Genomic DNA, 24,379 nt, shown 5'->3' with positions numbered 1-24,379 from the left:
ACTCCACTGAGGACTGGGACTGATCTATCTCTTTGCAACCAGCACAAAAGAAAGCCTTTTATAAAGCTAGAATGTCCACTGATTGGTCGGGTGTCATGACATCACATGTATAACTGACAGTTTAGATGTGAACTTAAACCTGAGAGCAGATTAACTTTAAAAGCCTGTAGAGAAAGAAGCACAAGGGATCACAAAAGTAAAGAAAATAAATATAAAACACATGTGGGGTTAAACAACAAGGGTTTGGATCCCAGATTCCTTTAATAGTTGATCTTAGATGAATGCATTCAGAATATGTATGCTACACAAATAATGACTAAAAATAAGTCTTTGAAAGGGGGTTTCTCAAGCCAGGTGGCGCATTAGACCAGGGCTCATTTTCTGTTTCTAAAATGCATCACAAACTGCCTGAGAAACTGTTCTACTATGATAATTGTTGATGAAAATAAATTGTTCAATAAAATGTACTTCTGTTCTATTTGGACCTGACACCCATAATGTGGTGGTGCACCATCTTGCTTGAAAATCTCAGGGAAAATGCCAGCTTCAGTGCATAAAGAGGGAAAGACATCATCATGTAGCAATTTCAAATGTCTAGTGGCCTTGAAGTTTCCATTGATTAAGAATGGCCCCACTGTGTTGTCTATGGTGTGAAGATACAAGATGTGCAGCACCTGAAACTACAGATACTGGAAGCCTGTGCTGGCATTTCTCCTGCGGCGTTACTATCAGTATGTGAAGAGTGGGAGAAGAGGGTTGCATTGAAAATTCAACACAATGGGGAGCACATTGAACACATGGTGGTCAGAAACTTGTAAATAATTCATGAAAGAATAAAGTTTTGTTAAAAGCAAGCACATCATTGTTTTCCTTTAAAATGGCCACCATGGTCACCCATCTTGAAAATGTTGCCCCCTCACATATATTAATGTGTCACAAACAGGAGGTTAATATCACCAAACATTCTCATTTAATAAGGTGTATCCATATAAATGGTCCACCCTATTCATTCATTTTCTTGTCGGCTTAGTCCCTTTATTAATCTGGGGTCGCCACAGCAGAATGAACCGCCAACTTATCCAGCAAGTTTTTACGCAGCGGATGCCCTTCCAGATGCAACCCATCTCTGGGAATATATATATATATATATATATATATATATATATATATATATATATATATATATATATATATATATATAAATATATATGAGCAATTCCGTGCAAATGTCAACCTTGCCATGAAAAAAAAAAACGTTTTTACCAAATTACGGAAACCATTTCTGCGTTTTTTGTGTAAGCAACTATTTTACAGTACTTTAAAAATACTCAAAAATGCATCTGTCAATGTTTTCAAACTATTCTATTTGATTTACCAAAGTCACACAAATGGTAATTTCACATGCGTCACATCCATAACAGAGAGACGTCACATCCATAACGACACTTTTTCCTCAGAAATGTGAAAATATAAAATAAAATAAAACCAATCATTTTTGTTTTATGGAGAGCCGACTCTAATCCTTTTGATTAGCATTATTTCTTTTGGGTTGTGCAATTTAATTCACATAATTTCTACAAAGTGTGTTGTATACTGTAAACTCGCAGACTTTTTTTGTTACATCCATAACGCATGCTTATTTTCCTCATTTAAAGTAAAAAAAACACGTTTACAGATTGATATTTTTCTGCTCCCATAACTCTGTGGCTAGTTGCTCTAGAAAATATAATAAAATTTTTCAATTTAATGTTAACATATACTTTCTCTGTCAATTTATGTGTTTAGTTTTTACTGCAAAAGTCACATCCATAACGCTGGAATTGCTCATATATATATATATATATATATATATATATATATATATATATATATGGCAACATATTAGGTTTGATTTCCAGACAACATAAAAACTGTATTATTTGAAGGTTGTATGAAATAAATCAAACAGCCTACAGTATACAGTATCTGGTCAAGTATGCAGGACTCCTCCAGTCATTCAGTATTTAAACTCTGCCCCTGAGCCTACATTCATCTGCATTCAGTTGTGGAAATTGTGGCCATATTATTGTGCTCAACCACTGATGCGTAGAACTAACTCCTGCCCTACATTTTTTTCTTTGTCAATAATCCATTACTCTCAGATTTATGCCACAACATGTAACAAAAGATCTGTTGCTTCTTCTGTTTTTATTGTGACTATTGCACTTTATGGACCATACTGTGTTCCTGAATTAGGCTGAATTTGCATTAGGGCTGTGCACTATATCCATGCATAGCTAGCCTGGTGAAAGGGTGGTTCTTTTTCTCTAGACCTTTTTGCAGTTATTGCATTATTTTTGTATTATTTTTATATAAAGGGTTTAAATAAAATATTGTAGTGACATTTAGATTAGAATTTTCGACTGGATTAGCTTGTCGACTGTTAATAGCCGGAATGTGGATGTTTTTTTGATGCATTCAAATATTATATATACGTTTATTTCAAGTTGCTTGCCATACTTTTTTACTACTTAAGTATTTATAGATCATTAAACCGTAAGCTTTATATTACAGTTTTATAAAGTATGTTATGAGACTAATTATGAGTTTTAAATTTACATTTTGAATAAAGAAATATGCAATGTGGGGAAAATTGCTTGTACCACAGCACAAATAGACAATTCTTCTATCATACAAATAAAACAAACACATATTTTAGCTTGTAAAATGTGTTTGAACTTTAAAACGTTTATCTTTTATTAAGCAAATAAACTGCCCGGTGCATTCAACATCCCACCAAGCAATTTAGTTAAATTTTTTTAATTTTGGGTTTGATTTTTAACCTCTTGGATACAATGCTGAATCTGGCTGTCAGTGAAAATATTATATACGTCTATTAATAGACTAGTCATCAAATAGACAGATTAAACCCGAGGTGTCAACCCTGCTCTACACAGTTTAGTTCCAACCCTGCTTCAACACACTAACCTGGAGGTTTAAAACAAGCCTGAAGGTCTCACATAGTTTGAGGTGTGTGTGTTTGTGTGTGTGTTTAATTAGGGTTAAAGCTAAACTGTGAAGGGCTGCGGTCCTCCAGGAACTGAGTTTGACTCGTTTGAATTAGACTTCACATGTGTGGTCATTCATTTCTGTGTGATGGCTAGTACATGCGGATGTTTATAATATTTTCACTGATAAAAATTTGGCTTTCACTGCCCAAATTTCAGCCAAGATATCTATGTTTGGATGTCTTGAGTTAACAACTAACAACAGCTCATTTCCAGAATGTTCAGCTCAGTGCATCAATCGTATTAGCAGAGTCAATTATAAAAAAGTGTGTGTAATCACCTAATATGTTTTTGTCCTTGCAATGAAAAAAAAATATTGCTTATTAATAGACTTCTAATCGACTTCTAAACATTATTTGGTCAAGGAAACTCTGGCATGCTTTGACTGATGACAGCCAAATTAAGTCAAACAGGTTGTTGAGCTTTTATTTGTTTACTGATCAATGTTTGTTTTGAATAACAGCATAAATGAAATGTTAATCACACAAAAGACTTAAAACTGCTGAATTTATATGGATTTTTTTTTAAATATCTCTTTTCAAGCTGATGAATTGTCAAAAGTATGGGTGAATAGTTTTTCAGTGGATGGACAAAAATCTCATTTCTGTTCTGAGGGTAAATTGAAGTCTTTTCAGGATTTGAATGAGTGTAAATGATGACAGAATTGTCATTTTGGATGAACAAACTCTTAAATAAATGGCACTCTTATAGGGTCTCAAATTGCTTTGTAGAAAATGCATCTGCCAAAAGTCTTCTGAATGCAATAAGGATGTAGTTCTGAGGAATTGAGATATATATAATTCAATGTCCAATTGTTAATGTGTACTTCTTTGTTTTGCAGCACTTCTTACGACCAGACCACCTAAAGTCTTGTTCCCGTCAGAGAGACAAGCCAGTGTTATAGACGTCCAACTCGGTGAGTCCATCTTACATGTACAAATATACAGTGTATTTGTTTAAATAGTCTTTTAAATAATGCATGATTAGTAAAAATAGAGATACTAAAGAATTCCTAGCATACTCATGTCCTTGACTGACCTATAATGAGCATTTACGTTGAGTTATTTATGTTATGTAGTGTAATAATCTAAACTTCAGGCAGATGTGTGCTTTAAAAAATATAAGAATCACAATTTAATCTGCAGAATTGACCTGCAGACTAATTTAAATGGTAAAATGATAATTAGAGCCTACGCCAAAAGGTGAATATGCTACTTGGCTTTCATAGGGTTACTGAAGTTTTACATGACATATTAAGGAACTTTTATCAACAGTATGGTGTACAAATTCCCAGGCGTTGTTGCAGGTTCATTTACCCGACATGTTTAGCAATGCTTAGCAAATGGACAATTAGGAGGATGCCACAAAAGTGAGAATGTAATTATTGTGCAAGTGGAAAATGGTCTCTGGTGCCATAATATGCACCGTTTTCATTTTAATGATGACAAAAACATGGACTGTTTTGCATGTTTATTTATTTATTTATGTATTTATTTTGGATCTCTGCAGGCCAGACAGAAGTAGCTAAACAAAGCAGTTTTGGAAGGAAAAAAATATTGCCGCTATGTTTTTATTCCTCAGATTTATCAACTATGTTACTCTGGAGCACAAAATCAGTCCTATGTTGTACAGGTATACACTCACCGGCCACTTTATTAGGTACACCTTACTAGTACCGAAGGATTAAAGGTTGAACCCACTTTTGCCTTCAGAACTGACTTAATCCTTCGTGGAATAGATTCATCAAGGTACTGGAAATATTTCTCAGAGATTTTGGTTCATATTGACATGATAGCATCACGCAGTTGCTGCAGATTTAAATCGATCGATGATGTGAATTTCCCGTTCCACCAATCCCAAAGATGCTCTATTGCATTCAGTTCAGGCCCAGTTTTGGGTTATTGACTTGGCTGAGACTTGGCCAAGATATGGTCCGTGTTTAGCTCTAGTCTAGAAGCCAGACATGGTCCAGTCATGTACCGTAATTTACCAGTTTAGCATATAGGCCAAGCAAAAGCTGGTTGTGTGGGCCAGAAAGATTTTGCTATGTGGGTATAAATCAATCTAAAAGTATTTATTTTGATTTCAGTTTATGTATAAAATCCAGCTGATGAAATAACATTTGGGCTGAAGGTATTTGAGAGGTTTGTTTGCCACACACTTCAGTTAGACGGTATTTACGCGATTATCAGTTCACTATACCAACACAAAGCCTTGGCTACACAGTGGGATCAAACATCCTGCTTTATAGAATCTCATTTTGCCCCAGATCTGCGGCCTTTTCAAGCAAAGTCTGTTGCATCTGTGACCACATTTGTAAAGCCTCCCGGCAGCTTTTCTGAGAATCCCAGACCAAGCCATATCTGTCTGAATAGGAGAATCCTGAAATGTCAAATGTCAGTGCTTGCCAGACTCACATTTAAGTAACATATTTCAAGCCAGAAACAAAATGTGACATGAACTTATTTATAAATGTTGCTCCATATGCTCAAATAGTGTCAAACAAGCTTTCTGCCTGGATCACCTAATGCACATGAGCACAGGTCACAGAGCACTCGCTGTTTATACGAACACCAAACTTACAGTATGCAAAGATATTTAAAACTCACGATTGGCTTTTTTATTAAAGAGTCCACCCAAAAAAAATAATGAAAAATCTGTATTTTTGTTTACTCATGCTCATCTCATTCCTAACGCCAAAGGAAGACATACAATTGTTAATTTTTAGAACACAAATTAGGATGTTTTAGATAAAATTCAAAAACTTCTACATACTCCATAGACAGCAAAGGTAACGTTCGAGGTTACTAAAGTAACCCTTCGTTCCCCGAGGAGGGGAACGGAAGCACTATAAGTGGATTTGATTGTAAAATCCACGCATTGGGAGGTTCGGTTCAGAAGCTACTCGTCTGAAAGAGTATTGAACGGGCCAATTAAGAATGAATTGGCAGCGCAAGCCTGCGCAGGTGAGCGGCATAAGCAATCAACTGAGTATATAAGCTCACCTGGCGCCAGCAGACGCTATCCTTTTTAAGCTGAAGAGACTTTCAACAGCTAAGGGACAGTCATTATGGCGACGGAGTATAGTGCTTCCGTTCCCCTCCTCGGGGAACGAAGGGTTACTTTAGTAACCTCGAACGTTCCCCTTCGGGGGGAACTTCAGCACTATAAGTGGATTTGATTGTAAAATCCACGCATTGGGAGCCCATTGAAAGCGCCATAATGACTGCACCTTACCAACACCCCCGATGAGGAGATAATCAAGCAAGCGTGACGCACCCACATCATGGGGGGCGCGGTCCTCCAACGTGTCCCTGGCCCTAATTTATCCTACTTCAACAGAAGTTTTACGGATTTATATATATTTTTGGGAAGTCGTGAGCATCTAGATAATTCTAGGAAAATACGACAGTACGTTGGGAAGCGTGCAATCCCGATAGGGAGGACGCTGCGGAGGCCATCCGTTACCCAAGGGGGGATAGATGGCAGAATTTACATATGGACTAGCCCTAAAAGGGGGAGTACGCATAGCAAAAGAGTGGTTAGCGGGGAGGGAAGACACGGGTCCGCCCAGGGGGGGGGGACTTAACCGTGGCTGAATAAGCATATGGGATCGCCTAGTGGGGACCACGCATAGCAGGCACCTTTACCCAAAACGCGGGCTGACCAGCGGGCAGACCTACAACGTAGTGGGCCAGCAAGTGACTCCTCCGCTGAGTCAGAGCTGGGGGCCACGGAGGAATCTGCAGGGCTCACCTGACGGGGAACTTTACTGACAGATAAAAAGGCGCACGTATCTCCGTGTTAGGGAAAATGGCGCAGCAAGCGTGTTTCAACACCCTACCGAATTGTTTCCTCAATCACCAAGGGTTACCTAATACCCTTGAGGAAACCGGCTCCACTCGCAGATTGTAAAACCTTGCAAATGTGTTGGGTGTCACCCAGCCCGCAGCTCTACAGATGTCTGTTAGAGGGGCGCCGCGTGCGCGCGCTCGAGAGGATGCGAAGCTCCGAGTGGAGTGCGCACGCGCTCTCGGGGGACGCGGCTCATCTCAGCTCTGATAGTGAAAGAAAGGCATCCACAATCTAGTGGGAACTTATTTCGGTACGGCACTTCCCTGCTGCCGACCGCTATAACAGACGAAGAGCTGCTCAGATGATCTAAACTCTGAGTGCGGTCCGGATAATACGCAAAACGCGAACTGGACAATAAATAAGGGCTGGGTCTGCCTCCTCCGAGGGCAGCGCTTGCAGGCTCACTACCTCGTATTAAAACGGAGTGGTAGGAACCTTGGGCACATATCGCGGGCGGGGTCTCATACGTGAGAGAAGCCAGCCCAATTACAGGCACGAGTCACTGACCGAAAAATGCCTCCGGGTCCCCGACCCTCTAATCGATATCAACGCGACCAGCAGAGCTGTCTTCAGGGACAGAAATATACTGAGTCGAGGATCGAAGGGATCTGACGCGGCTTGTGTAGCGAGGGCGAGATCCTAAGAGGGCATGAGAGGGGGCGGGGTGGATTAATTCGCTTAACGCCCCTGAGGAACCGGATGATGAGGTTATGCGTTCCCACGGTGCTGCCAGCCACCGCGTTATGAGAGCGGAGATGGCAGCCACGTAACCTTGAGTGTGGAGGGCGACAGCCTGCTCTCCAACTTCTCTCGGCGTAAAGAAAGCACAACGCTGATCTGGCAAATTACGGGGGTCTTCTCAGCGAGAGACACACCATTCAGTGAATAGACTTCACGTCAGGGCATAGGCGCGCTCGGGGAGGGGGCTCTAGCCCGAGTGACGGTATTAGCCACCGCAATCGGAGGTTACCTAAGTCTTCCTCGCGTCTAAAAATCTCCAAAGATCGGCGAGGGTGCCAGGTGGTGCCCTGTCCCTGAGAGAGTAGGTGCTCTCTCGAAGGGACTGCCAGGGGAGGGCTATCGCGAGGGAGAGCTCTGACATCCAGGTCCGGTTGAGCCAGAGGGGCGCAACCAGCAACCTGTTCCTCGTCCTCCCTGACCATGCACAGTAACTGCGCGAGCAGGCTCACTGGGGGAAACGCGTATTGCGCGTGCCCCGAGGCCAGCTGTAAGCCAGTGCATCCGTGCCGAGAGCACTCGGTCAGGGAAAGAACAACTGGCAATGAGCGATCTCGGGGGAAGCAACAGATCGATCTGGGCTTCCCCGAATCGCGCCCATATCAGCTGAACAGACTCGGGGTGGAGTCTCCATTCTCCAGGACGCAAGGCTGCCGTGTGAGCGCATCGGCTGCACGGTTGAGCTTGCCTGAATATGAATGGCGTGCAGCGATTTCAGCCGCGGATGACTCCAGAGAAGCAGACGGCGGGCGAGCTGAGACATGCGGCGAGAGCGCATACCCCCTATACGGCTGATATACGCCACCGCCGCCGTACTGTCCGTCCTGACCAGCACGTGTTGCCGCTCCAACACCGGAAAAAAACGGTGGAGAGCGAGGAACACTGCCAACAGCTCCAGGCGATATGCCAATGCAACTGGTTACCTTTCCACAGGTCCGCAGCCGCATGCCCGCAACGCACAGCCCCCCAGCCCGTGTTGGAAGCGTCTGCTGAAACGACAACAAGACTGGACGCCTGTTCTAGAGACACCCAGGCCTGTAGGAACGAGGGGTCTCTCCAAGGGCTGAGGGCGCAGCGCAGTAACAGAGACTCGGTGTGCGCGCGCGTGCCATGCGCGTCTGGGGACTCGATCGTGAAGCCAGTGCTGAAGTGGTCTCATATAGAATAATCCGAGCGGCATGAAGCGGCTGCGGATGCCATATGCCCCAGGAGCCTCTGAAATAGTTTCAGTGGGACCACTATTTTACTGTCGAGCTCTCTCAGACAGTACAGCATCAGCTGAGCGCGCTCTCCGGAGAGGCGCGCTGCCATGGTGACCGAGTCCAGCTCCAGCCCGAGAGAAGAGATCCTCTGCACGGTGGCGAGTTTGCTCTTTTCTCGGTTGACCTGAAACCCCCACAGGTGGAAGTGCCAGAGCACTTTGTCTCTGTGCATAATCAACTCTGTGCATAATCAAAAGAGAGGGCAAATTCAGCCAGTCGTAAAGAAATTGAGTATGCAGATGCCCGCGAGCCGAAGGGGCGCTGAGGCACCCTCCGCGGGCTTGGTGAGGACCCGCGGAGACAGAGAGAGCCCGAAGGGGAGGGCTTTGTATTGCCAAGCTCGACCTTCAAACGCAAACCGCAGAAACTGTCGGTGGCGAGGAAGAGTGGAGACATGGAAATACGCGTCCATCAGGTCTAATGCTGCAGACCAACCCAGAGGACGAACGCACCGGAGGATGCGCTTCTGCGTGAGCATTCTGAACGGCAGCTTGTGCAGGCAGCGGTTCAAAACGCGCAGATCTAGGATTGGCCGTGACCCACCGCTCTTTTTGGGCACGATGAAGTGTGGGCTGTAAAACCCGCTCTCCATCTCGGCTGGAGGGAGCGGCTCGATTGCATCCTTTGCCAGGAGGACAGCAATCTCCTCTCGCAAGACAGGGGCGGACAGGGGGCTGACCCTGGTGAATACACACCCGTGACTTGGGGGGCCGTTTCGCGAACTGAATCGCATAGCCGAGTCTGATTGTGCGTATGAGCCACCGCGAAGAGCTGGCCCGCGCTAACCAGGCAGGCAGAGCTCTCGCTAATGGACTCATCGCTACAATCGCTGACGTACCAGCAGTGGGGCAGCGCGGAGTGGGTGTGCTGATCCGGGAAGCTCGCGGGTCCCACGGAAAAGCTGGAGGTGAGATATTTGCTCTCACTCCAAACCCGAGCTCCGGAGGGGAGGCTCGAGGGGTGGGAGAAAGGAGACCGTCCTCCCAGCGCTCGTGAGCCACTGGCGAAACGCACCGAATCTGCAAGCTAGAAAGCATAGCGTCCCAGACTGGCAGATTTCGGGCTGTCACATCTGGGGAAGTGAAAAGTGCCCTTTCATAATGTTTTCATGGCAGTAAAAAGTGCCGTTGGAAATGGGGCCCCGCCCTCCAGCGGGGAAAGAGCAAGTTCCCTCTTCTCCAGATGGCCTGTCCCAGGGGCGCTTCGCGGTCCGTTGCCGGACTTAGCGGCGTTCTGGGCAGGGGGGCTGCCTGCTTCCGAGGTGCCTGACGCGCTCGCTTCGCCTGAGGCGTGTGCGGGGGCGGAGCAGCTCTCGTAGGCGGGCGCCTTCGGCGAGGAGCAGGTATGAATGGCACGGCGGGCGGAGCGGGCTACGGACCGCCGATAAGACATCACCCACCAACTGCTCTCTCACCGCCTTGAATTCCTGGGTGAATTCACAGACAGTGTCGCCGAACCTGGCTGGGGATATGGGGAAGTCAAGAAAGCGGACTTTGTCGACTTTGCGCATATCAGCCAGGGGTGGCGCTCCTGGACCACTAATGTGGACATCGTCCTCCCCAACGCACACGCAGCGGACTCAGTAGTCCGAAGAGCTAAGTCGGCGGCGGTGCGAAGCTCGTAAGCCTGGGTTGGACCCACCCTCGTGCAGCTCGGCCAGCGCCTGCGCTTGGTAGCGCTGGTAGGTGGCTATCGCATGCAAGGCGGAAGCAGCCTGGCCCGCAGCTATGTAAGCTCTAGCTCCGAGGGAGGTAGATAACTTACAGGCTTTGGATGGGAGACGAGGCGAACCCGCCAAGAAGAGGCGCCGCGCGGATTTACCGCCATCGCGCACTCAACCTGAGGAATCGCCACATACCCCCTGGCTGTTTCACCGTCAAGAGTGGTTAGGGTGGAGGAACACGCAGCACGAGCAGAAAAAAGTGCTTTACAAGACCGCGTGAGCCTACTGTGCACCTCCGGGAAGAAGGGAACGCCCCTCTAGTCGGTCCGGCCGCGGAGCTGGGGGATAAACCATCTCCAACCCACGGCCGAAGCAGCCCGGGAAAGCACGGCTAACATGTCCGTTTCAGGATCCGTAGTGACAGCGCTCACCAGCCCGAAGGGGGCGAGCGGGTCTGGATCATCGGACAATGAAAGCCCACCCTCCGATGCCGCGGTGGACATCTGGTCTCCGGTGTCATCGGGCGTAAGGGCTACCATCTGTTAGACGGATCGCTTCCCCCGCCCGAAGCTTGGATGGAGCGCTTAGAGGAGCGGGAGGTCCGCGGGCCCGTGGGCGACGGATTATCTTTCGCTGAAACCCTCAGATCTGCCCGAGTGCCCGCTGCAGAGCAGGGGACAACTGGGGTGGTTCGCCCTTTTGCAAAGGCTAACCGCGATCTTGCGCAACAGTCATGGCATCGCAATGACGACATGAACTGCCCGCGAGCAGCGCATTAACATGCTGGACCCCCAGACATGTAACACAGTGCCCGCGCCCATCATCCGAGGACAGGAAACCACCGCATCCAGAAACGCACAGTCGGAGCGCCGTCCTGATAAGGACGTGCTGCACGACTGTGTTGCTCTTTCTGTGAAGTTTGCAACTTTATACGCACCGCTCTGGAGGACCGGACCCAAAGAACGCCAGGCAAGGGAGAAACCCAGCTCGACCGTCTGCCACTGCGTGTACACACTCTGGACCGGGAGAATGCTCTCGTTCGCTCAGAATTGCTGGTCACAGCAGGAGGAACCCTCATCGACTCGATCAGAAAGTCTCTGAAGCGAAAAGGATAGCGTCTGCTGGCGCCAGGTGAGCTTATATACTCAGTTGATTGCTTATGCCGCTCACCTGCGCAGGCTTGCGCTGCCAATTCATTCTTAATTGGCCCGTTCAATACTCTTTCAGACGAGTAGCTTCTGAACCGAACCTCCCAATGCGTGGATTTTACAATCAAATCCACTTATAGTGCTGAAGTTCCCCCCGAAGGGGAACTTAATGTTCACAGTACACTGAAAAAAATTATTCATTAAATTTACTTAATATTTTTAAAATGTGTGGTTGCAAACAGTTTTTTAAAAGATGAATTTATGCAAACTAAATAAATTGAACATTTCTTAATTAAATTTGTTTGTTTAAATTCAGCTGACATAAATAGTTTGCAACCATTTACCTTACAAATATTTAGTCAATCCAATGAATCATTTTTTCAGTGTAGAGAAAAGGAAACAAACACATTGTCAGATCATTCCAATGTGACAATGTGGTTCCAATGTGGTTCAATTATAATCAAAGCTCCAAGAACACTTTTGTGTGCCCCCCAAAAAAATCCTGCAATTATGACTTTGCTTGTCCATTTCTTCTGAGCGTATTTACTATAAGCAATTTGACACTTGCATGCTGTGTACTGACACTGATGGAATTTTCTTCATGCTCTCAGTAAACAAATGAAACATGTTTTACAAAAATATTGACTTGAGTGAATACATTTCACTCACTTTAAGTCATCATGTGTCACAATCATTAATAAAAAAAATACACAGGATTTCTACACAGGGAAATCAAGTCATATTACATTTTTTAGTGCACAGAAGTGTTCCTTGAGGTTCAGATGATCAAGATATGAGTCAGATTGAATGTTTGGACAATGTTTTTGGTTAATTTTCTGGACTTTAAATGTTGCTGTCTATGGAGGCTGAGGGAGCTCTTTATATTTCATCTAAATATATATTAATTTGTGTTGTAAAGATAAAAAAGGCTTTGATAAGGTAAATAATTAATAACAGAAACCTCATGTTTGGTTGAACTAATGGGGGCAGCTGTCCGTTGGCACCCAGCTATGACTTAGGACACTGTTTCTTTTTCTGTTGTGCCACAGAGCGCCATCTGAATAGTTTCATATTAAATAACATCCGAATGTACACATCTGGGGTGCGAAACTTCCAACTGTGTCATACTCCAAACGGTGTGCAAGCCCTTAGCACTTTAAATGTGGAACCTAAATTGTCTGTAGACTTCCAGTCTCGTTCAATTTTTAGTGTCATTCCCAGGTCTGCATTTTTGGGAATCATGAGCGAGGCGATGTTTGCATGCAGTTTGTTTCCACAAATCCACTAGAGGCCGCTGTGTACATTTCTGATGATCTCAAATATATTGCTTGCCCACGTTTGCTCATATGTGCCCTTTCGCATGTGTCCAAAAAAGCCAAGGCTTGTGTTTCATAGATCATCTTGCTAACAATGACCCACACCCACATTTTGTATGTCTTCCTTGCTTAACACACCTGATTTAGATCATCAGTTTGTTAACCGAGAGATGCATGAACTGATCCTTGTGTGTCAAGTCAGAGAGACATACAAAATGTGCAGGTCGGTGGGGCACGAGGACTTGAATTGAGAACCACTGTCTAAACCCAACCAATAGTGTTGCCTTGATTAAATTACTTTAAGTCATCATATGTGTCATAATCATTAATAAAAACATTTAATTAAAAAAAACACTTTTAGGAAGGTTTCTGCACAGGGAAACCAAGTAATATTTGCAGTTTTTATTTTTTTTTGGTGCACAGAAGTTCCTTAAGCTTCATTTGATCCAAATATCAGTCAGACTGAATGTTTTGACAAGATTTTTGGTTAATTTTGACTTTGAATGTTGCTGTCTATGGAGGATGGAGGGAGCTCTTTAGATTTCATCTAAATATATAATAATTAGGCTGGCTTGTCAAAGCCAGACTACTGAAATGCTATTTAAACTTATTATTATTATTTTTTTTTTTATTAATCTTCTGAGACTAAATTTCTAACTCTATCTCCTCCTAGAGCTTTTGAGCTATTACCACCAAACTTGCTCCAGACCTCCAAACTATTCTGACTCGTGTTGCTATATCTCCTCAGACTGATCCGACTTTCGGTTTTCCGAAAAACGTCCCGGGACTGTCGGAAAAATCCCATAGGCTTAACATTGGATCAAACTTTGTGAGCTCATAACTCTGCGTCAGACTGTCACACAGACTTCTAATTGGGCTCATTTAACTCAGACTATCAATCTGCCAATGACTGATCACCTTTAAACTTTCTAGCCACGCCCTAGCAACCACTTTTGGACCCTAGTAACTGTCCCATAGACTTCTATTCAAAAAACTCTCATTGACTTAACATGGGATCAAACTTTATGAGCTCATAACTCTGCATCAGACTGTCCTACAGACTAATGGCTGAGCTCATTTAACTCCGACTACCAAACTGCCAATAACTGATGAGCTTTTAACTTTCTAGCCACTCCCCTAACTACCACATACTGCACCCTAGCAACTGTCCCGTAGACTTCCATTCAAAAGACTCTCATTGACTTAACATGGGATCAAACTTTGTGAGCTCATAACTCTACATCAGACTGTCATACAGACTAATGGCTGAGCTCATTTAACTCAGACTACCAACCTGCCAATAACTGATGAGCTTTTAACTTTCTAGCCACACCCCTAACTACCACATACTTCACCCTAGCAACTGTCCCGTAGACTTCCATTACAAAAGACTCTCATTGACTTAACATGGGATCAAACTTTTTGAGCTCTTAACTCTGCATCTGACTGTCATACAGACTACCAAACTGCCAATAACTGATGAGCTTTTAACTTTCTAGCCACACCCCTAACTACCACATACTGCACCCTAGCAACTGTCCCGTAGACTTCCATTACAAAAAACTCTCATTGACTTTACATGGGATCAAACTTTGTGAGCTCATAACTCTGCATCAGATTGTCATAGAGACTAATGGCTGAGCTCATTTAACTCAGTCTAGCCAGCAGCCAATCACTGATGGCCTTTTAACTTTCTAGCCACACCCCTAACTACCACATACTAAACCCTAGCAACTGTCCTATAGAATGTAATTAGGTGTGCTATCGAATGCTTATAATTCTAACATGCTAATGACATGCCAATCATGCTAGCAACATGCTACTCATATGCTAATCATGCTAATGACATGCTAACTCATACTGGAAACATGCTAATGACATGCTAATTTGTACAAGAATCATGCTAGTAACATGCTAATTCATACTAGACTCATGTTAATAACTGGCCTACATGCATATCTTTGCTTAGCAGTGTCCTATTGACTTGGGGGATGGCTCATCTGACTCAGACAACCAATGAGCATCTCAATATGATAATGAAGCTCACAAGCCACGCCCCCAAATTGATTCCATAGACTTCCATTAAAATAGGCCAAGATGCATATCTTTGCATAGCAGTGTCATAGAGACATGGGGGTTGGTTCATTTGACTTAGACAGCCAACCACATTCAAGTGCACTCTGTAACCTCGCCCATAGCAACAAAACAGAGTACCCTAGCAACCATTCATCAACAGCTATATCTCAGCATCAGAACATCGTAGAGACTTGGAGATTGGCTCGTTTGACTCATGCTAGCAAACGGAACTTCCTAAATGCTACACATGCTAGCAGTGATTAGCTACATGCTAATATTGACTAGCCAAGTACTGTAACTTGCTAGAAATGCTTACTAAGTATAAATGTTTTATCAAGCATGTATGTAAGGCTTGCCTAGTAACCAACCAGGGTACCCTAGCAACTGCCTAGCAACCACCCAAATTACCCTAGCAACCGCCTAGCAACCACCTAGCAACGGCCTAGTAATGCCTTAGTAAGGGCCTAGCGACCACTCAGGACACCCTAGCAACGGCCTAGCAACGCCTTAGCAACCACTCAGAATACCCTAGCAACCACATAGCAACACCTTAGCAACCACTTGGGACACCTTATCAACCGCCTAGCAACACCTTAGCAACCACCTAGCGACCAGTCAGAACACCCTAGCAACCGCCTAGCAACGCCTTAGCAACCACCAAGCAACCACTCAGGACACCCTAGCAACCACCTAGCAACACCTTAGCAACCACCTAGCAACCACTCAGGACACCCTAGCAACCGCCTAGCAACGCCTTAGTAACCACTCAGAACACCCTAGCAACCACCTAGCAACACCTTAGCAACCACCTAGCAACCACTTAGGACTCCTTAGCAACCACCTAGCAACACCTTAGCAACCACCTAGCAACCACTCAGAACACCCTAGCAACCACCTAGCAACACCTTAGCAACAACCTAGCAACCACTTAGAACACCCTAGCAACCGCCTAGCAACACCTTAGCAACCACTCAGAACACCCTAGCAACCACCTAGCAAGACCTTAGCAACCACCTAGCAACCAATCAGAGCACCCTAGCAACTGCCTAGCAACAACCTAGCAACCACTCAGAACACCACAGCAACCACCTAGCAACACCCTAGCAACATCTTAGCAGCCACCTAGCAACCACTCAGGACACCCTAGCAACTGCCTAGCAACGACTTAACAACCACTCAGAATACCCTAGCAACCACCTAAGCATGCTTTGACATGCTAATTCATACTAGAATCATGCTAGTAACATGCTAATTCATACTACAATCATGCTAATAACATGCTAATTCATACTAGAATCATGCTAATAACATGCTAATTCATACTAGAGTCATGCTAGTAACATGCTAATGCATGCTAGAATCATGCTAATAACAGGCTAATTCATGCTAGATTCACGCTAGTAACATGCTAATTCATACTATAATCATGCTAATAACATGCTAATTCATGCTAGAATCATGCGAGTAACATGCTAATTCATGCTAGAATCATTCTAGTAACATGCTAATTCATACTAGAATCATGCTAATTCATGCTAGAATCATGCTAATAACCTGCTAATTCATACTAGAATCATGCTAGTAACAGGCTAATTCATACTAGAATCATGCTAGTAACATGCTAATGCATGCTGGAATCATGCTAGTAACATGCTAATTCATGCTAGAATCATACTAGTAACATGCTAATTCATGCTAGAATCATGCTAGTAACATGCTAATTCATGCTAGAATCATTCTAGTAGCATGCTAATTCATACTAGAATCATGCTAGTGACATGCTAATTTATTCTAGAATCATGCTAGTAACATGCTAATTCATGCTAGAAGCATGCTAATAACATGCTAATTTATACTAGAATCATGCTAATAAAATGCTAATTTGTACTACACTCATGCTAATAACATGCTAATCCATGGTAGTATCATGCTAATTCATGCTAGAATCATGCTAATAACATGCTACTTATACTTTTTCAAACTGTTTTTAAACTAAATAAACTATTACCAACAGGCTTTGTCAAGCCAGCCTCAAAGTTTGTCTCGACGAACTTTACTGTCTAGTTTGTGTTGTAAGGATAAAGAAAAGGCTTTGATTGGAATGACATGAAGGTAAATAATTAATAACAGAAACCTCATGTTTGAGTGAACTAAGGGGGTCGCACAACGGATGTGCCGCTCATGTTGCGCCATGCAGCACTATGCATTTAAGAATTCTAAACATAGAAGTACACACACTGGCTCCGCAAGTTGCTGTCCGTGGTGCCCAGCTATGGCTCAGGACACTGTTCATAATTTTGCTGCACCACAGAGCGCCATCTGAATAGTTTCATAATAAATAACATCTGAATGCGCACATCTGATGTGCGATACTTCCAACTGTGTCATACTCCAACCCGTGTGCAACGCCCTTAACACTTTAAATGTGGAATCTAAATTCTCTGTAGACTTCCAGTCTCATTCAATTTTAGTCTCATTCCCAGGTCTGCATTTTTGGGAATCGTGAGCGAGACCATATCTGCATGCAGTTTGTTTCCACAAATCCACTAGAGGCTGCTGTGTACATTTTTAATGATCTTAAATACATTACTGGGCCATTTGCACATCTTTCTCATAAATCCACGAGAGGCGCTGTGAATCTCAAATATATTTACACGTATAATACATGTTTGCTCATATGTGCCCTTTTGCATGTGTCCAAAAGAAGCCAAGGCTTGTGTTTCATAGATCATCTTACTATCATTGACCCAAACTCTTCACTAAACCCAGAGGTTATCAATTCTGGCCCTCGGGCCCCCTGCGCTGCACATTTTGTATGTCTTCCTTACCTAACACACCTGATTCAGTTTGTTAACTGAGAGATGCATGAACTGATCCTTGTGTAAGTAAGAGAGACTTACAAAATGTGCAGGTTGGGGGGGTACGAGGACTTGAATTGAGAACAACTGCCTAAACCCAACCAATAGTGTTTTCAAAAGCAAACTAGAAGAAAAGAAATGCATCATGTGTGTATTTTAGCACAAATTCCACACAGCTTTTTAAATTTTGTTAATTTGTTTGGTTTTACCTGGATTCTAAAACCATCCTTTGCCAAACTCAACACAATCCCCTCCTGTAACACGGGGAGTGACACAAACAACCGAAGTAGGATCCACGTGCGGGTTTATTCAGTGGTCAGGCAAGCAATGGTCAACAAAGGTGCAAACAGATGTATGAAGGCAGTCCACAATCATAGTCGACGTATCAGGTGAGAGGTCAGAAGGCAGGCGGCAGACAGGGAGAACTGGGTAAACAAGGCTAAGGTCAAAACACAGAAAACCAAGACTATGAAGACACGTTGTAGTGCTACTTTACAGATAACAAGACCCGGCAATGGACGTGAGTGAGTGTGCTACTTAAATAGTGTGTGTAATCAGTCTTTGACAATCCTCAGGTGGTGCGAGTGTAATCAGTCAAAATGAGGAAGCATGCTTGTCTGTGAGCGGAGTGCTTGTATAAAAATGTAGTCCAAAAATGGCGGATTTGGAGTCCATGGTTATTGTGATCCAGCGATCTTAGGAATTACGATCGCTGTTGATTGTGACACCTCCACATCCCAAATTCAACAAAATATGAGGTAATCTACCAATCAAACTGGTAATAAACACGTAATTCACAGTTCCCAAAAATATAGCCCTGTGGACCTACTCTCAATAAGCCTGCGTTGTTTTTAATGAGCTTTTAACCATAAAAAAAATGCTTGTTATGCTGCTTATTGGTATTGCACAGGGCTGGACTGGGGCAAAAAATTGGCCCTGGCATTTTGGGCCAGATCGGCCCACTAAATTCAATCAAAATACTATCTATCTATCTATTTTTATCAACTCATATTCTATAAAACACAAAAGCCATATGAAATAAATAAATACAAACTTTAATCTCAATTTAATTTCTGTATACTGTCCATAAAGATATTTGTTGAGTTCTAAAAAATAAATAAGTCCCTTATTTATCAGGGGTTGCCGCAGTGGAATGAACTGCCAACTATTCAAGCATGTGTTATGCAGCAGATGCCCTTCCAGCCACATCTCAATATTGGAAATCACCCATACACACTCATTCACACACACTCATACACTACAGCCAATTTAGCTTATTCAATACACTATTCACTCAGCCTATATTCAATAATAAACATAACAAAAACTGCCTGCTAATGCATGGGTAAATCTTCAGAGGGAACAGTGTTACATTTTAACCTCTTTCACCTCATCCTGCTTGCTGCTTCACTATCTAAACAATGAAAACACAATATAAGTCACATTTGTTTCAGTTTGATATTATGATTAACAGACACCAAACAGCCTTGTGTAGCTATATATTTATATGAGCGTCATCTTGACTCTGCATATTTATAACAAAACAGGGCTTAAATATAACTGTCTCCTTTCATTTCCATTGAAAAGAATGAACTTTACCCTGTCTCTTTTGCAAAATATCAGTTTTAATAACCAATAATGGCCATTATAACAGTATAACGTACATTAAATTTAAACGATAAATGTAAGCAATCAGTCAATGTGCTGAATCAGTGTATGTGGTTGCATAAATTAATATATTAGCTTATCTTTGCACTCAGACAAAACACTTAACTGAGAACAAGTGATTCAAAAGACATAAGAATTGTTAGATAAAGACAACAAGATGAATTCAATATCATGTTTCACAACTATAGTGAGATGAGATCATCCAGCAGATGAACTGTCTGACATGCTCTATACTCTCACCAGGGGTTTATGCTCACCCGCTAAACTACTAGCTGCAACTCTTGGCAGAGAGTGTGCATGTGTGTGGTCATGTGATTTGCGCTTTTAGCCGTGTACTAGAATGAACAGAGAATTTTTCAGAATCGCTAAATGAAACGCCGGTGTATATCCCGCGATTTCTCTGCGCCTCCCTTGCGTTTCTTTTCTCTGACTCTCGACTATTTTGACAAATACACACAGACGACGCACGGGCATACAGAGCCCAAAATAGGAGTTTGTGATTGGGCCAGCCCAATGTCAATACTGAAAAGAGCCAATGGGCTGCAGAGTGTCACATGGGCCAGCCTGGTCTGTCTGTCCGGGAAAAAAGCATCTACTTTCAGAGAGTCACAGATCACAGCAGCGTCAATTAATAAGGCAGAAAAAAAACGATAGGCTGCTAAGCCTTTTATGAGCCGATCAGATCATAAGACGATGATCAGCCCGGCCCAAAAAGTACGTCGGCCCACCGGGAAAGTGCCCGGTCTGCCAGATGGCCAGTCCGCCCCTGATATTGCAAATTGGTATTGGTATTTTATTAAATAATTTTAATTTTTGATTTTATCATAACCACAGTTGTGGTGCCACAATCCAAAATAGGATCAATATAAAGTTTTTGATTATATAGGTTTATTAATAGGTATGCCAGTGCAGACTCAAAAATAGGGCACATCAAGGGGACACAGTGGCTACAAATGGCGCAATTGTGCCAAAATCCTTTGAATTCTTCCAATCCTAGCTCCAGAGAGGGTCTTCCAGAAGGGATTAGCTCCAGTCCTAATGAAACACACATAACTGCTAACCAAGCTCCTCAGGATTACCAGAAACTTCCAGACTGCGTTAGAGTATTGTTTAGATCTAATACTGAGCGTGAGTGGATTGGACACTCTTGCCATTATAGCTTCATGAACTTATCAAGTGCTAATGTAGAGTGTGTATTATTCATTGATGTTTTGCTCTTTCATAGATTTCACGAGTGCTACAGTGTGCAGTGATATGATGCTTATGATTATATACATGTTATTAGGTCCATTTTCATGCAAAAGATTATTCAATGTTTCAAATCATTGATACAGCCTTATGTTGGCTGGTGTGTTCAGCCACATCAATTAGTGCCTTTGACATCCCTTTATTGAAATTCACATATCCATATGCAAAACAACATGTAATGAGCAGGTGCCATGGTATGTTTCCCCAAACTGAGATGAATGGTTAAATTAAACATTCAGCTAAATTAATTCAAGTTGGTAAACTAGAACTGAAGTCATGAAAAAAATATGAGATCCATAATTAATTTATTTTTTAATTGAAATTTAACATTTTAATTATTTTGTTGTTTAGTATGCATGCTCAGTTCTGCCATTTTGTCAAATGTTATTACAGAAAGTACACAACGCTTTTAACTTAACATGACTATTCTTATTAGTCCATTTGTTTTGATACAGATTGTGTGGGTTATTCTTAGAGTACACTTTCAAAAATAAAGGTACAAGAACTGTCACTGGGGTTGTACCTTTTTATATTTGTACCTAAAAGGTTCACAATGGTTCCTCAAAGGTACGTTTTGAGTACATTTGGGTACTATAATGAACTTTTGAGGTACCAACATGGGCTGTTTGGTTACAAATGAGTACCTTTTAAAAAAAGGTACAACCCAAGTGACAGTTCCCTAATCCTAAAACATAAATCCAACTACTATTAATACTATTAAAAAACGTAGTGTTAGTGAGGCCAGCAGGGGGCAGACCTGCGATCTGTGTGGGTCCTAACGCCCCAGTATAGTGACAGGGAGTCTGTACTGCTCAGTGAGCGCCGTCTTTCGGATGAGACATTAAACCAAGGTCCCAACACTCTGTGGTTATAAAAAATCCCAGGATGTCCTTCTAAAAAGAGTAGTTTTAACCCCGGCATCCTGGCCAAGTCTGCCCACTGGCCTCTATCCATCATGGCCTCTTAACCCTTATAATTGGCTTCGTCACTCTGTCTCCCCTCCACCAATCAGCTGGTGTGTGGAAAGCGATTTGAGTGCCCAGGAAAGCGCTATATAAATGTAATGAATTATTAATATTATTATTAAACAGTTAAATAATACTTTATTAAGCTAGTAGTCTTAGTTAATGGTTTGTTAAATCAAAATTGTGACATACTGAAGTGTTACCCAAAATTTTAAAACCCAAAAGTCCTGCCATAAAATTCTGTAGTTACACACACAAAATAGGTCTAAATACATTTTTTATTTGAGAAAATGCTTTTTAAATAACCATTAATCATTAACAATCTTGAGCATGTGATTTAAAAAAAATCATTGAATTAAAATGGACAATTAATTAATTAATTGACAATGTAATTGTCTACAAACTAAAATAATATAAGGAAGAAAATCTTACAATCAGATCAAATCAGCAAAATTTCTGATGATACAACAAAGATGGCAAAGATAAAAACTAAGTTATCATTTAGATAAATGTACAGCTTATTTATAAATTGACTGTTTAACAAGGCATAGAGGGTGGCATAAATGCAATGAAATTAATAATAAAAATGTCATGAGATTTGAAACTAAAACCCCAAGTAGGTGGAGTCAAGTGTCCGTCTTTGTCATTGAATGATTTATTCAAATGAGTTGTTTGAACAGCACGGCACAAATGTCTTTCTGAATGGACGACTGAATCATTGTCTCATATCAAAGCTCAAGATTTGTTCATGAACAAAACATGGTATGGAGATGTACAGCGACTGTGCTGTTTGCAAGCATTTCCGAGAAAACGGAGCAACATTTGGACAACAGTGATTCTAAAAATGCATTGCATTATTTGGGTTCTGATTTTAGGGATAATAATAACCTAGAAGCTAGAATCTGCTTTAACTTATAGTGCATCCGGAAAGTATTCATAGCGCTTCACTTTTTCCACATTTGTTTATGTTACAGCCCTATTCCAAAATGGATTAAATTAATTTATTTCCTCAAAATTCTACACACAATACCCCATAATGACAACGTGAAAAAAAATATATATATTTTTGCAAATTTTCATTCATTCATTCATTTTCCTGTCGGCTTAGACCCTTTATTAATCCGGGGTCGCCACAGCGGAATGAACCACCAACTTATCCAGCAAGTTTTTACGCAGCGGATGCCCTTCCAGCCGCAACCCATCTCAGGGAAACATCCACACACACACACTCATACACTACGGACAATTTAGGCTACCCAATTCACCTGTACCACATGTCTTTGGACTGTGGGGGAAACCGGAGCACCCGGAGGAAACCCACGCGAAGGCAGGGAGAACATGCAAACTCCACACAGAAACGCCAACTGAGCCGAGGTTCGAACCAGCACTACCTACTGCGCCACTGCCTCGCCTGTTGCAAATTTATTGAAAATGAAAAACTGAAAATCACTTGTACGTAAGTAGTCACGGCCTTTGCTCAATACTTTGTTGATGCACCTTTGGCAGCAATTACAGCCTCAAGTCTTTTTTGAACATGATGCCACGAGCTTGGCACACCTGTCTTTGGAAATTTTTGCCCATTCCTCTTTGCAGTACCTCTCAAGCTCTATCAGGTTGGATGAGAAGCGACAATATACAGCCATTTTCAGATCTCTCCAAAGATTTTCAATCGGAGTTAAGCCTGGGCTCTGGCTGAGCCACTCAAGGACATTCACAGAGTTCTTGTGAAGCAACTTCATTAATTTTTTTGCGGTGTGCTTTGAGTCATTGTCCTGCTGAAAGATGAACTGTCGCCCCAGTCTGAGTTCAAGAGCACTCTGAAGTAGGTTTTCCTTTATCCTGACTAGTCTTCCAGTTCCCGCTGCTGAAAAACATCCTCACAGCATGATGCTGCCACCACCATGCTTCACTGCAGGGATATTATTAGCCTGGTGATATGCAGTGTCTGGTTTTCTCCAAACGTAATGCCTGGCATTCACTTCAAAGAGTTCAATTCTAGTCTCATCATACCAGGGAAGTTTGTTTTTTTATGGTCTTAGAGTTCTTTAGATGCTTTTTGGCAAATTCCAACACCAAGGAGTGGCTGCCGTCTGGCCACTCTACCATACAGGCCTGATTGGTGGATTGCTGCACAGATGGTTGTTCTTCTGTAAGGTTCTCCTCTACACAAAAGAACGCTGGAGCTCAGACAGAGTGACCATCAGGTTAGGCCCTTCTCCCCCGATCACTCAACTTAGATGGCCAGCCAGCTCTAGGAAGAGTCCTAGTGCTTCCAAACATCTTCCACTTACGGATGATGGAGGCCACTGTGCTCATTGGAACTGTCAGAGCAGCAGAAATGTTTCTGTAACCTTCCCCAGCCTTGTGCCTCTAGACAATCCTGTCTCAGAGGTCTACAATCAATTTCCTTTCTCTTCATGCATGGTTTGTGCTTTGACATGCACTGTCAACCCTGTGACTTTATATAGACAGGTGTATGCCTTTTTAAAACATGTCTAATCAACTGAATTGACCACAAGTGAACTCCAATTAAGC

At 42.8% G+C, this 24,379-nt stretch overlaps 1 protein-coding gene across 2 annotated transcripts in view; it reads left to right on the top strand.

The window, feature by feature from the left end:
* The window catches only part of il1rapl2 (interleukin 1 receptor accessory protein-like 2), a 593,182-nt gene that overhangs the window by 483,924 nt on the left and 84,879 nt on the right, over positions 1-24,379 (top strand). For both annotated transcript variants that reach the window (XM_068213146.2, NM_001142584.1), the window contains 1 exon segment: positions 3,889-3,963. In XM_068213146.2, the coding sequence (XP_068069247.2) occupies positions 3,889-3,963 (75 nt within the window).

Source organism: Danio rerio, chromosome 14 (genome assembly GCF_049306965.1).
Source record: "Danio rerio strain Tuebingen ecotype United States chromosome 14, GRCz12tu, whole genome shotgun sequence".
NCBI lineage: Eukaryota > Metazoa > Chordata > Actinopteri > Cypriniformes > Danionidae > Danio > Danio rerio.
This window is presented reverse-complemented; position numbering and strand designations above follow the sequence as displayed.